The sequence below is a fragment of the Drosophila miranda genome, chromosome XR, assembly GCF_003369915.1.
Source record: "Drosophila miranda strain MSH22 chromosome XR, D.miranda_PacBio2.1, whole genome shotgun sequence".
Lineage (NCBI taxonomy): Eukaryota > Metazoa > Arthropoda > Insecta > Diptera > Drosophilidae > Drosophila > Drosophila miranda.
This window is the reverse complement of record NC_046674.1, coordinates 50171923-50184127: the sequence shown is the minus strand read 5'-3', so window position 1 is coordinate 50184127 and position 12205 is coordinate 50171923. Positions and strand designations below refer to the sequence as shown.

At 39.3% G+C, this 12205-nt stretch overlaps 1 protein-coding gene and 1 long non-coding RNA gene across 9 annotated transcripts in view; both read right to left on the bottom strand.

Moving 5' to 3' along the window:
* LOC117186114 (rho GTPase-activating protein 26) overlaps nt 1-12205 on the bottom strand; it is a 292954-nt gene that overhangs the window by 72051 nt on the left and 208698 nt on the right. For 6 of the 7 annotated variants that reach the window (XM_033386233.1, XM_033386235.1, XM_033386238.1 and 3 more), the window contains one exon: nt 6525-7832. The exons of the other annotated variant lie outside the window; for it this stretch is intronic. In XM_033386233.1, coding sequence (XP_033242124.1) covers nt 6525-7832 — 1308 coding nt within the window. The remainder of the gene's footprint in view (nt 1-6524; nt 7833-12205) is intronic. 7 annotated transcript variants of the gene reach the window in all.
* LOC117186120 lies at nt 1044-6511 on the bottom strand. 2 transcript variants are annotated; one of them, XR_004471256.1, is made up of 3 exons: nt 4730-6511; nt 3414-4658; nt 1044-3327 (listed from the first exon to the last, which is right to left on the bottom strand). It is a non-coding gene; the product is annotated as an uncharacterized LOC117186120 (long non-coding RNA). The 2 variants fall into 2 exon arrangements; XR_004471257.1 differs by having other exon boundaries at nt 1044-3512; nt 3645-4658; nt 4730-6510.

Sequence of the window (12205 nt, the reverse complement as noted above, 5' to 3'; positions counted from 1 at the left end):
CGTCCAGAAGGAATCGTTTCCGACCCCATAAAGTATATATATTCTTGATCAGCATCAATAGCCGAGTCGATTGAGCCCTGTCTGTCTGTACGTCCGTCCGTCTGTCCGTCTGTCCGTCCCCTTCAGCGCCTAGTGCTCAAAGACTATAAGAGCTAGAGCAACGATGTTTTGGATCCAGACTTCTGTGATATGTCACTGCTACAAAAATATTTCAAAACTTCGCCCCGCCCACTTCCGCCCCCACAAAGGACGAAAATCTGTGGCATCCACAATTTTAAAGATATAAGAAAACAAAAAACGTAGAATTGTAGAGAATGACCATATCTTTAAGACTGCGGAATCTGAATTGGATCGTATTATTATTATAGCCAGCATCAAGAAAACAATTTCATTTTTTCTCGCCCTGTCTCTCTCTAACTCACACGTAGCATAGGCGGCTTTGCTTAGAGTAAAACATTAGCGCCTAGATCTCAGAGACTACAAAAGCTAGAGCAACCAAATTTGGTATCCACACTCCTAATATATCGGACCGAGACGTGTTTGTTTCAAAATTTCGCCACACCCCCTTCCGCCCCCGCAAAGGACGAAAATCTGGGGATATTCAAAAATCTCAGAGACTATTAAGGCTAGAGTAACCAAATTTGGTATTCGCACTCCAGTTAGATCTTACTATAAAACGTGTATCTCAAAATTTCGCCACACCCCCTTCCGCCCCCACAAAGGACGAAAATCTGTTGCATCCACAATATTGCACATTCGAGAAAACTAAAAACGCAGAATCATAGATAATGACCATATCTATCAGATTGCTGAATCTGGATCAGATAAGATCATTTTTATAGCCAATAGGAACAAATCAATTTGCAGTGGCTACGCAGCGCCCGACGTCACGCTCAGACTGATTTTCTGTCTCTCTCGCACGCACTCTTTGTCGTGTCGTTCAATATTAGCGGCGTCTGCCGGAGGAGAGCCATACTGACTAAGTATCGGGTATAACTGTAGAGTTGCGGTGTCCGCAGCAACTCACAACGTTCCCCCTCGTTTTTTTTTATTTAATGGCTGCAAAATACTAATCATAAAAAAGAAAGCAAATTCATAAATATGTACAATATGTATATCCATATGTGTACTTATTACCACCAATTTCTGGTGTTTCCATTTTGTCTGTTGTATTTTTTCATGTTTTAATCTTCAACGATTTGAAATATCGCGAACTATTTTTTATTGCCATTCATTGCTTTTTAGGGTGGCATTTGATAATCATCGGCTAACTATCGCATAGAAACGTGCGGTTTGAGAACATCCAAAATGGATGGTGGACTAACTGGGAAATTTCGGAACGGCAAAACCTTACGGACCATTCTCGAAATGGATGGTGGATGATCGTCAGTGCGAATAGCCTATTACGGAGCATGCCCGAAATGGATGGTCGTCAGTGTGAATAGTACATAAGATATATAAGGTTTTTGCAACTGCTTTTGATAGTGTTTCATTTCCAATTTTGTTGGTTTTTTTTTTTTTTAACTTTGTTTTATTTATTGAATCTTTTCTCTTGTAGACTAACAAGTAGGAAAATCTTAATCCAATATATTTATTAAGTTAATTACAATAAATTATTTTGTGTACGGCCTACGGTATAACTATTATTGCTGGGTGGGAAGGTCTCTTCGGCGGACTCGTGTATGGCTAGTTTGCCAAGTTGAAGACTACGCAAGTCTAGGCCAGAACTTTGACCTGATACTTTTCTTTCACTTTGGATGTTTCATCTTTATCAGATTCTACATTTCTTTATGAATATATTCATTCCGTATGTACCATGGGCCTAAGTGAAAGTTCTCAGTATCATCGATTGAGCCCTTTGCATTATTTCTAGATTACTAATGCAAGCGTTTACCCGTAGTTCGGAGCCATATTGGTTTGAAAACGGCATTGTACTAAAGTTCTTTTGTATTCCAGTTTAATCGATTATTAGTTTTAAATTTCAGTAGATTTCTCTTCGCTTCACTGTGTTTACGCCAAGTGAGCCGTCTATCCAAATGGACACCAAGGTACATATGCTACTTCGGTGGTTTGTGGAATTTTGATGGTGTTCAGACAGATGAGATGATAAGTGTTCCGTTGCTCTTGTAGAGCACTTGGAGCGACTGAGGATGGCAGTATCATCAGCGAATGTCGAAGTTGTTGTAAGTCTGTTTGTCGGTATATCTGCTTATAGATAATATACAATGTCGGTCCGAGCACGCTATCCTGGTTTACACCAACTTCAATTGGTTGATATTCAGAGAGAAAATCTGTGCATCTTAATGTGAAACTTGTGAATGTTAAACTTCCTCGCTGTAGGTATGACTCAAATATTTTATTGGTGTTCTGTGGAAGTAATATTCTGATTTTTTTAATTAAGCCATCCAGCTAAACGCGGTCGAAAGCTTGGCCGACATCTAAGAAGACAGTGGAGCAATATTCTCGTCTTTCAAATGCATTTCGTATCTCAGAGTTTCCATGTTTTTGCGGAATCCATTTTCCGTTTTCTAAACGGACACACGCCTGATTTAGCTTTCCACAGTGGGAATCGTTTGCTATTAGGAGAGGATTGCTCCATATAGTTTATTTGAGTAGTGGTTGGCTATTTTAACCGGTCCTTCGAGGTAGGTAATCTATGGGCTTGCCATTCTCGCAGAAGGCTAATCTTATCTTACAGCAGCTCTTCAATATGCCTGGGAACACGACTGCTGTTGGGAATTTTTATACCTGTTATTATTGGAGTGGAGTGTTTTGCAGCCAGTGACATTACAGCCAATAATGCTTCAACTCAGCTTTCTAAGTCATCTTTACAGTCATCAATATGGGAACTTCTATATTTCATGTAAATGAGCTAATCTGTTTTGCTAGAAGTAAAAAAGTGTGGGCGTTTTGAGAACTGTGGCTGGTCATAAACGTGAAGTAAAATTGGCGAGTGATCCGATGATAGATCTGTGCAGTGTTCTAAACGAATCTGAGCCTGCGTCACTCTTCTTGTAATAGTAAAATTAATAAAGTCGGATTGCTTCTTTGGGGCTGTGGGCCAATATTTACGCCTACCCGGAGAAATAAAGTCAAGCTTCTTTCGAGGTGTGACTAAGCATAATATAAGTGTCTTCCTTCCGGGTTGCTGTGTCGAGATCTCCAATTGGTGTGCTTTGGATTGTAGTCACCAGCTGCTATAAATCGGTCCCCTCATAGGTCAAAGAATTTTACAAATTCTTCTTCGAAAACGAAGAAGTGCGGTGGGCACTACACTGCGGCTAGGCTTAAGTAACCGCTTTGAGTTTCGATATGAATTGATGTTGCCTGTAGATAAGTTGTAGAAAGTGATGGTTACAGATCATGCCTGATGGGAAGCTTGATCAGAAGTCCAGTATCTCCATAAGCCTTACCATCGGGATGGTTTGTCGGATAGAAGTTGTAGCGTCAATGTCGTGTTGATCGAGGAACTCCAAGAGCTCGCATTTGTGCTGTGAAATGCCATTCGCATTCTAGAAAGATATATTTAGAGAAACCATTTAAGCAGATTTCTGTTTGATTACGAGCTACAAGAGGTGATTTTGATTGCGCATAAGTTAATGCATCGTTTGTTGTATTGCTACCATTGTATTTGCTATAGTTACCAGCATTGATTCAATTCCACTAGGCAAATGGGATGTATTTGTAAAGGCACGTTGGCCAGTAATTTCTGTAGTGTTTTGTTGAAGTTTTGGCTTAGAGACTGAGGCGTACGACTCGTTGGTATAACTTAACGCCTCAGCAAAAGAAACTCCTGGGGTCGTAGTTGATGGTATATACGGCAAGTTTTGTCGGATGACTGGGCGTTTGCGTTTGTGTGATTCCTTAACGTATATTGGAGTTGGGTGAACTTTATTTTTACCTATGGGCATACTATCAAGAGTCAGTTCTACCTTGAACATTGGTTGGAGAACTTTTTTTTATTTTATTATGTTTATGTTCATTTTGATTTCAAAGCCTTTATCTTTAAGTCCAGCTATTATCTCATTGACTGGAACTGTTTATTCGATTCCTTTAATAACAGCTTATAATCCTTTGCTGCTTTTAAGTTGTTAGGTACAGTAATTCATGGCCACTGATCGATAGATATGTTCGTCATTGACTTGTATTTTTGTTTCATTTATGGTACCCCTGTTTAGGACGTGACATACAATTTTTTTTTCGCCAATTTTATCACTTAATTTTGTAACCAATTCAGATCAATTTGCCTGATGCACATAAATAGGTGAACACCTTCACCTTCACTTGCTTGGCCTTAGATATTTGAGCGTTATCATCATCTTCTTTTGGGTCACTAAGAATCGCAAATCTATTGTTCGTTAGCGCTTTTAGCACAGTGTTCCAGATGTTTTGGTTATTTTGGGTGCACTATTTAGCTTAGTTTCTTGAGGACTCCATTTTTTTTTTATTTGCACATAGCCCAGTCTGTACTAGCCTTCCGTCAGTGTTTTGCGTACTTTTCGGTTGGGGGAGGAGCTTGTCGCAATGAGTTGACAATACCGGGCGCTGAGAAGACAGTAAGCGTCAGGGGACGATTTAAGAAGATCAAGACATCTTTGATGCAACACTTCTGTATTGAACATGTCTGACGAGCTGTGAGTAACAGCATGATTGAATTGCTAATGATCAAAACATTTAATGGTTGCAGTTACATTTTGAATTTAATATGGCGTGAAAGAGCTGTCCTTACCCAGATATCCTTTTACGCGCATATTACGAGCACAGTCTGTGCTGTTACAAGCACATTTATTTCTTGCTTACGAAATAAAATACTCAAATAAATAATAATAATAATAGTATCTAACAAAGTAGATACTTTTTTTGGAATGTGAACCCTTGACGGAAAAACATTCATAAAATTGTTTTTATTTAAAATACAATTTTTTGTGTAAATTTAATTTAGTTTGTCACTTACATGACACTTTTGAGAACACTTTTCGGGTAATCCGAAAGGAGATTTTGGTCTTACTTGTCAAATAAAAAGGGTTAACTGCAGTTTTTTACTGACCTTTTGTATAAAATTGTTATTACTGGATCTGAAGAAACCAATAACGAGCTCATCAGATTCTACATCGTTTTTAGCCGAGAATTTTTTCGCGTGTAAAACTATGGATATTCTTGTATACAAATCTGTGCAGTTTCCAATGCGTATCGCGAAACCTTTCGCTTTATTCCATATCCAGAGACAATACAACGCTAAATGACCCGAAGTCTCTTTATTGATTATGGCCTACTCTAGTAATTTGATCAGATAATTGTTAATTTTCCAAACTTTTGTGCGTTAACGGTTTGGGTGGCTACTAGCAATGTCTTTTGTTTTTATTCTGGACCCAATTTTCTGTCCGGACGTAGAGGAACCAAATGTTCGTTCAACCAAGCTGCGTTGTTGCACTTATCCCTATTTGATTTTTCAAAAACATTTAAAATATATAAAATATGAGCAAGATCAGTGCTGGAAACGGATTTTTCTCCACGCTATACTAAAAAGAGCGTGCGCCTGCAGGCCAACATGATTTCTAAAAATAGTCATAGTGCATAGTCAGAATGGGCGGCTACTGCAGCTAATATTTGGCAATTTACATAGTGGACGAACAACAAATTTATTTTCTTTTAAATTAAATTAAAAGTTTTAATACATACCTTCAGCTTGTAAAATCAGAAAAAAAGTTCGAAAATAAATGTGAATAAATGAAATAAATCTAGAACGTGCAAAAAACGCGGCTAACTCTAAAAAAAATTGTGCTGGCATATGTTGTGCTCGGGAGCTCACAGCTGTTCAACAATGTCGACTTTATAAGTTTTGATGTTATCGATTTGCTAAATAAAAATTTTGATATCGCCAAGAATTCAAAATTTGGCGGTTTTTAAAAATATAAAATTTGTATTTCGTTACGCTAGATCAGGCAATTCGCCCACTGTGCAACGTTCCGATAACTTTTGTGAAAGGGAAAACTTGAGTCTGGGTGATTATTGCATTATTCTCTTAAACTTTTTGAAAGTAAAAATGTCTAAAATTAGTTTAAAAATATTGGTATTTTGCACATTTAGCACTCCTTGCCCAAATCTCAACAGAATATTTTTGAATTTACTTCAGAATTCACACTTATAGTAGTTGTACAGCTTTTTATATTTTCTCAAAATTAGCTTGCGATTGGAGTTGGTTGGGAAAATGTAGTACGATTTTCTTCCGAGATTCTGTAATTTTTTTTCCCTCCATTCTTAAAATTAGCCAGTCTTATAGAAAAGTGATTCATCTATCGGATAAAATAATTTGTCTTATGCAAATCGCGACGGAAAAGCTTTTTAAACAGCAGTCAACTGAAAATGTATTGCGCGAACACTTTAGTCTGACACTGTATATTTACTTAAATTTTATTTAGATAAACTATGAGTGCCAGAGTTTAAAAAGATGTAAATGTTTTTTTGCAGATAAAACAAGTTTAGTTTTGGGATGAGGTTTACTATATAGATTTATAAAAACTTACGCCGTTCCTGTGGACAGGTCCCGTTTTATTTGGTTAATGTCGCGATTACGATGCATTTTAGTTGGCGGATAGTCAAAGCTTTCATTGGTTGATCCACCACCGCTCATATTAGCTCCCATTAAGTTGCCCCCTATAATGGATGGAGCCGCGGTCGCGGCTCCGAGTTGTGTAGGCATTAATGACGTCTGCGACGTAAATGGCGTATATTCATTTAAGTTTTTCGTATTCAAATGATGTCCTATGTTTATGCTACTGGTGTTTGATACGATCGCGGTACCCTTTCCATTATTTGAAGAAAGTGAGTCACACATGCTCTCATTGGAGCTCGACGTGGACGCGGCCATCAATGGAGAATAGTGTTTACTATGACCGTAAACAAAATGGCTGAGCTGAACAGGGGGATGCTGTTGTGGTCCATTGGCAGCATTGCCTCCCCCGCTACCCATTAAACGTTCCTTCCGAATTGCGGTAGGCGGAGATGCATTGTTCATACTCAAAAGGTTGCTAGAATTGGCACTAACACTGGAAATGTTCGTATAGATGTGGCTATTAGATACTGATTGCGATACCGGAGTGACCGTTGCCAATACGTAATCTGGATGTCGTAAATTACTGATACTGTTTGTGAGTGTCGTATGATGAGCCTGCAAAGTCACACCTTCGCTAGTGGTACATCCGGAGCTGCCAGTCAGCCGGCGTGAACTTATATCGCTTAGTGTTAATGTGTGAAGGTTTTTGATGCTGCCTGTTGTGGTTGCCCGAACACCATTTGAAACATGCATAGGGGCAACCGAGCAGCCGCTACCGTCGGTCCCACCAATTCCGATCGATCCCCCTGGAGGTGTACTGCTATTGGCACTATTGCTATTGGTGGCAAAGCTCATGTTGTTTGGAATATTTTGTACACTGGATGAGTTGATTGGTTCTCCGCAATTTGATTTGTTGGCCAAATTATAAATCTTTTGCTGTGGGGAGTATATAGGGCTACGTCCGGTAGTGCCTCCCACACCACCAGTAGAAATTGCCTTGCCTGTTTGAGAAGCGCGGGGCATACGCATTGGTGGACTGCTGCTACTGTGGTATATTTTACTTGGTGCAGACGTTATGTCAGGCACCATCACATCACTGCTTGGGTCATTCCTGAAGATCCGCTCGTAGTTATCGATAAGTATGTTAATAACAATATTGTTGAACTTAATGTCCAGTATGGCAGCAACAGTCTCTTCAAGCGGACGTAACAATGTTGGTCCAAATACTACACCAAGGTTAAATACAGACATTTTGTTCTTGTCGTACTTTCGCGAAACCCTAAAAAAAAGTATTACAGTTTTTATTTATGTTATTATTCATATAAATAAGTCATATCTTTTAGCTTATTATAAATAGATGGATATATTTTTAACGGGGAGAACGTTGTGAGCCGCAGCTAGGGCCGCGACTGTAAATTTATACCCGATACTCATTCATTGCTCACCTCCGCCAGAGGGCGCACACTGTACAAGGAAGAGTTTGTGAAAGAGAGCGAATGAGAAATCGCGTGGAAGGCGTTGCGTACTCACCACAATTTCATTTGTTTCTTCTCGTTATAATATTAATCCGATCTGATACAGATTCGGCAATCTGCTAGATATGGTCATCCTCTACGATTCTGCATTTTTAGTTTTCTCGTATTTTCAAATTGGGCCATTTTCGTCCATTGTGGGGCCGAAGAGACGGGGCATTTGGAAACAAATTTGATTTAGTGGGATCTCACAGGAGTCTGAATACAAAATTTGGTTGCTCTAGCTATTATAGTCTTTGAGGGCGTCAAACAAAACGGGCAGACGGCTAGACGGACCGACAGACATGGCTATGTCAACTCGGCTATTGATGATGATCAAGAATAAACACCCAGCGACAAAAAAAAGCCGCACTCTGAAATTTCATGCATATTTGACTTCTCCAGCATTTTTTTATTTATTTTATTTTTATTTTTTGTTTTCGCTTTATCAATTTCAAACAAAATTGTATACTAATTTGTTTTAAAAATAGAAAAACAACTTTTTACAACCAAAACTAAATTTTTTCCTGCAAGTTAATTTGTTTTGGAAACCTAAACGTGAACTTTTTGTAAAATTAATTAATATTTTGTGAAACCAATCTTAGCAATGGGGTATAGAAAGATCGTTTTATTATTAAACGAGCTTCAGGATCGGTTTAAATATTATGTTAAGATAGCATCAGAACTGAAGCAATGTTTTGCAGATGATATATGATAGTTGAAAGAAGAAAGCTTAAATTGGTCTAAAGAAAATTCAAATTGGAGTGAATCTGAGTGGTCACGAATCATACTCTCGGATGAGTCCAAATTTATTCTTATTGTACCCGATGGTTCGCGCACAGTTCGCCGCAGAAGAGGAAAACGCTTTTCCTAAAATTGCTGCATCGACACCGTAAAGTATTCGCCATATATTATATGGGGATACACATCTAAATATAAAGCTGAATTAAGGGTATGTTTAAGGGTAATTATGATTAAGGGTATGCTGAATGCAAAACAGTATGAAGAAATTTTCGCAGTGGAGTTGTGTCCAGTATGTAATCAGTTACTGAGAGAGAAGATCCCATCTTTCAGGGAGATCCTGAACCTTATCATAGATCGCGCTCTGTAAGTGATTATTTGACGCTTTGTTATTTTTAAAATGCACTCAACTTGTTTTGACTATTTTTCAACGATAGATAAACATGTTTAAGCCGGAAGTGGACAGTAAGTCCCTAGATTGACCATCTATCAGTGCCGACCTCAATCCGATAGAGAATGTTTAGGCCCTTTTGGCCGCCAAAATAAGTAAGCGGAAGCCAAAAACTATGGTTGAGCTATGGGAATTTATATAAGATGTTTGGTTTAAGGATATAACAGATGAATATCTGAAGGTTTTATACGATTGGATGCCCAATAGCGTCAAATGTGTAATAAATGTGCGTGCTACCACAAATTATTATCAAATTCGTAATTTGAAAAAAAAAAACAATTATTTAGTAATATTTGTTCAGTCACAGACATATATTTAGAATAAATATGACGACACGAAAATTACATTAGCAACTAAGAATAGACAATATCACTTGTAAACTCGAACCCACCAAAAAGGATCAAGCAATAAACTATTTACTTTATAGCTGCCAAGTACCTAAGTAAATGCACTGAAATGTAACCCCGCACAGAGTAAGTGCACCCTATCTAAAAATACACTCACAAGGAACCTGTGCGTTCTTTCCCATACAATAATTGCGCACCGAAGGATACCCACTCCGCAGTCCAACTGGTTCAAGTTCTAGTTGCGACGACCAAACTGAAGACGGTTTATGTACCGTATACAACCCAGCTTCCTACACACACATACACATTAACATTTTGTGACCCCCGACCTTGGCCATCCTTTCAAACTGTCAGACAAGATACAATGAAAGGGTTCGATCTAGACATCAGATTGAAGAAGTCAACAGGACATCTTCAATAAAATTTGGCACCAGGCCATACACTTACGGTAGCATTTCCTACCAATAAGTATCAATGTGGCAGATCTGACATATTCAGGTTTTCAGCCAACAGAAAAGCAGCTACAGAATTCGATTACCATCGAGGAAATCAATTTTTGTTGTTCGTGCGTTCCATAGATTGGAAACAGCACAAATCCCTCCATCCAATACATCACCTGTACTATTACTTTCTGACCGACAACGATTGCGATTCGGAGCGTATCCAGCTGCAAAGCAAATAAAATACTCCCAACGGGTCAAAAAGTAATAAATACAAACAGATAGAACGGATACACAAAAGGAGGAAGAAGCTGCCGCTACAATGGCAATGGATGTGCAGCAAGATATTGGCGAGGAGATATCGAGGTGCATTCGGAACTTTAAAAGAGATCCCCAAGAAAGGAAGCAAAAGGCCTCTTACTTTCAAGCCAAAATATCGGCAATCGAAAATGCGTGGAATCGTTTCAACAAAAATGACTCCAAACACTACAACATGTAAGAAATACGTTACGATTTTTACCGAATGCATTGACAAGCTATTGCAGAAAACTAGCGTTCGTGGGGAACGTCAAATCGTCCCTAAAGAAGATCATGAGGAACCTCCAGTAGGTCCTAAAGAAAGCGATCTGATCCAGAAGTCCCCGATGGCTTACAGCAAACTGCTCTCACTATGTCGCCGACAAAAGGCCATAGTAGAGTCCGTAGAACGCAATCTAAAACAAATTGCAGAGGCGGAAGGACGCACATCAAGTGATTTGATAAAATCACTATGGACTCAAGCACAAGAAGTCCATTTCACCATTCATGGGGAATACGAGGACCCAGTGGAAGGAGGATATGACATGGAAGCCTACCTACCACTGGAAAGTAAGGTACTAAGAGCATTGGCAAAATCAGCCACACCAAACACGGACAACGTTCATCTTCCACGCATCAGCATTCCAAAGTTTGATGGGGATGTATTAAAATGGACCCAGTTCTTTGACCTGTTCTCATGTATGGTTCATGAAACTAACATGCCCACGGTGAAAAAGATGTAGTATCTTAAAACCACCGTTACCGGCGAGGCAGAAAGATTGATCCGACATATCGATCTAAAAGAAGAAAATTATGAAGCCGCTTGGGGAATACTGGTTGATTCATACAACAAATCCAGAGAAGTTTCAAATACGGTACTGAACCGCTTCCTCAATCATCAAACAATTAATGACGATCCAAAGTCATTGAAAAAGTTGTACATAACAACCATAGAATCCCTTGCATCACTAAAGGGATTGGGCATCAATATATCTACATGGGATCCAATATTGATTGCCATTATCAGAAACAAACTGGATGTTACAAATAAGGCCTTGTATGAGCAATCATCGGGAAGCTCAAAGGACATTTAGGCGCTGGACACGATGCTTCAGTTCTTAGAGCTAAGAATTCGAGTTTTAGGAACCAGTAAGAAGCCACCAGCAGGAGAGAGCCAAAAGGCACGACATGTGCATCAGCAAACAGAGGGAGAGCACGAGCACCTTTATGTACATTCTGCAAGAATGCATGCCATTGGCTCTACGGATGCGAAGAATTTCGCTCCAAATCTCCATCGGAACGACTAAATAGGGTATAAAAACAAAAAATTTGCGTTAATTTTTTTAGAACGAATCACAAAACAAACGCATGCCCAGGTCGAAACTGCTTCAGGTGCGACAAGAAGCACAACACGATGCTACATCTGGAAACAGCATCGGGCGCAGCTACCGAATCAAGAGCACCGACGGTTGGTGCAGCAAGTAACAATAGTTACAATCTACTGGCCACAGCAAAGGTGGCTGTAGAAGCCAACAACGGGCAGGTTGCTAATTTCAGAGCACTGCTAGATTCGGGATCACAGATAAACTTGATCTCTGAACGAATGGCATCAATGTTGTCACTCAAACTAAAAGACACAACTTTACGGATCGATTGAATTGGAGGTCAATCAAAGACCAGCAGAGCACGAGTAAATGTGCTCATGAAATCCCTTCACAATGGTTGATAACCAGCTGATCAACCAGCTCAAGCATTCGATTCAGAGAGCTAAAACGTACCAAGCAAGCTCTCACTGGCAGATCCAAACTTCCATAAGCCAGGCAAAATCGACATGCTAATCGGAGCCGAGCATTACTATTCGTTGC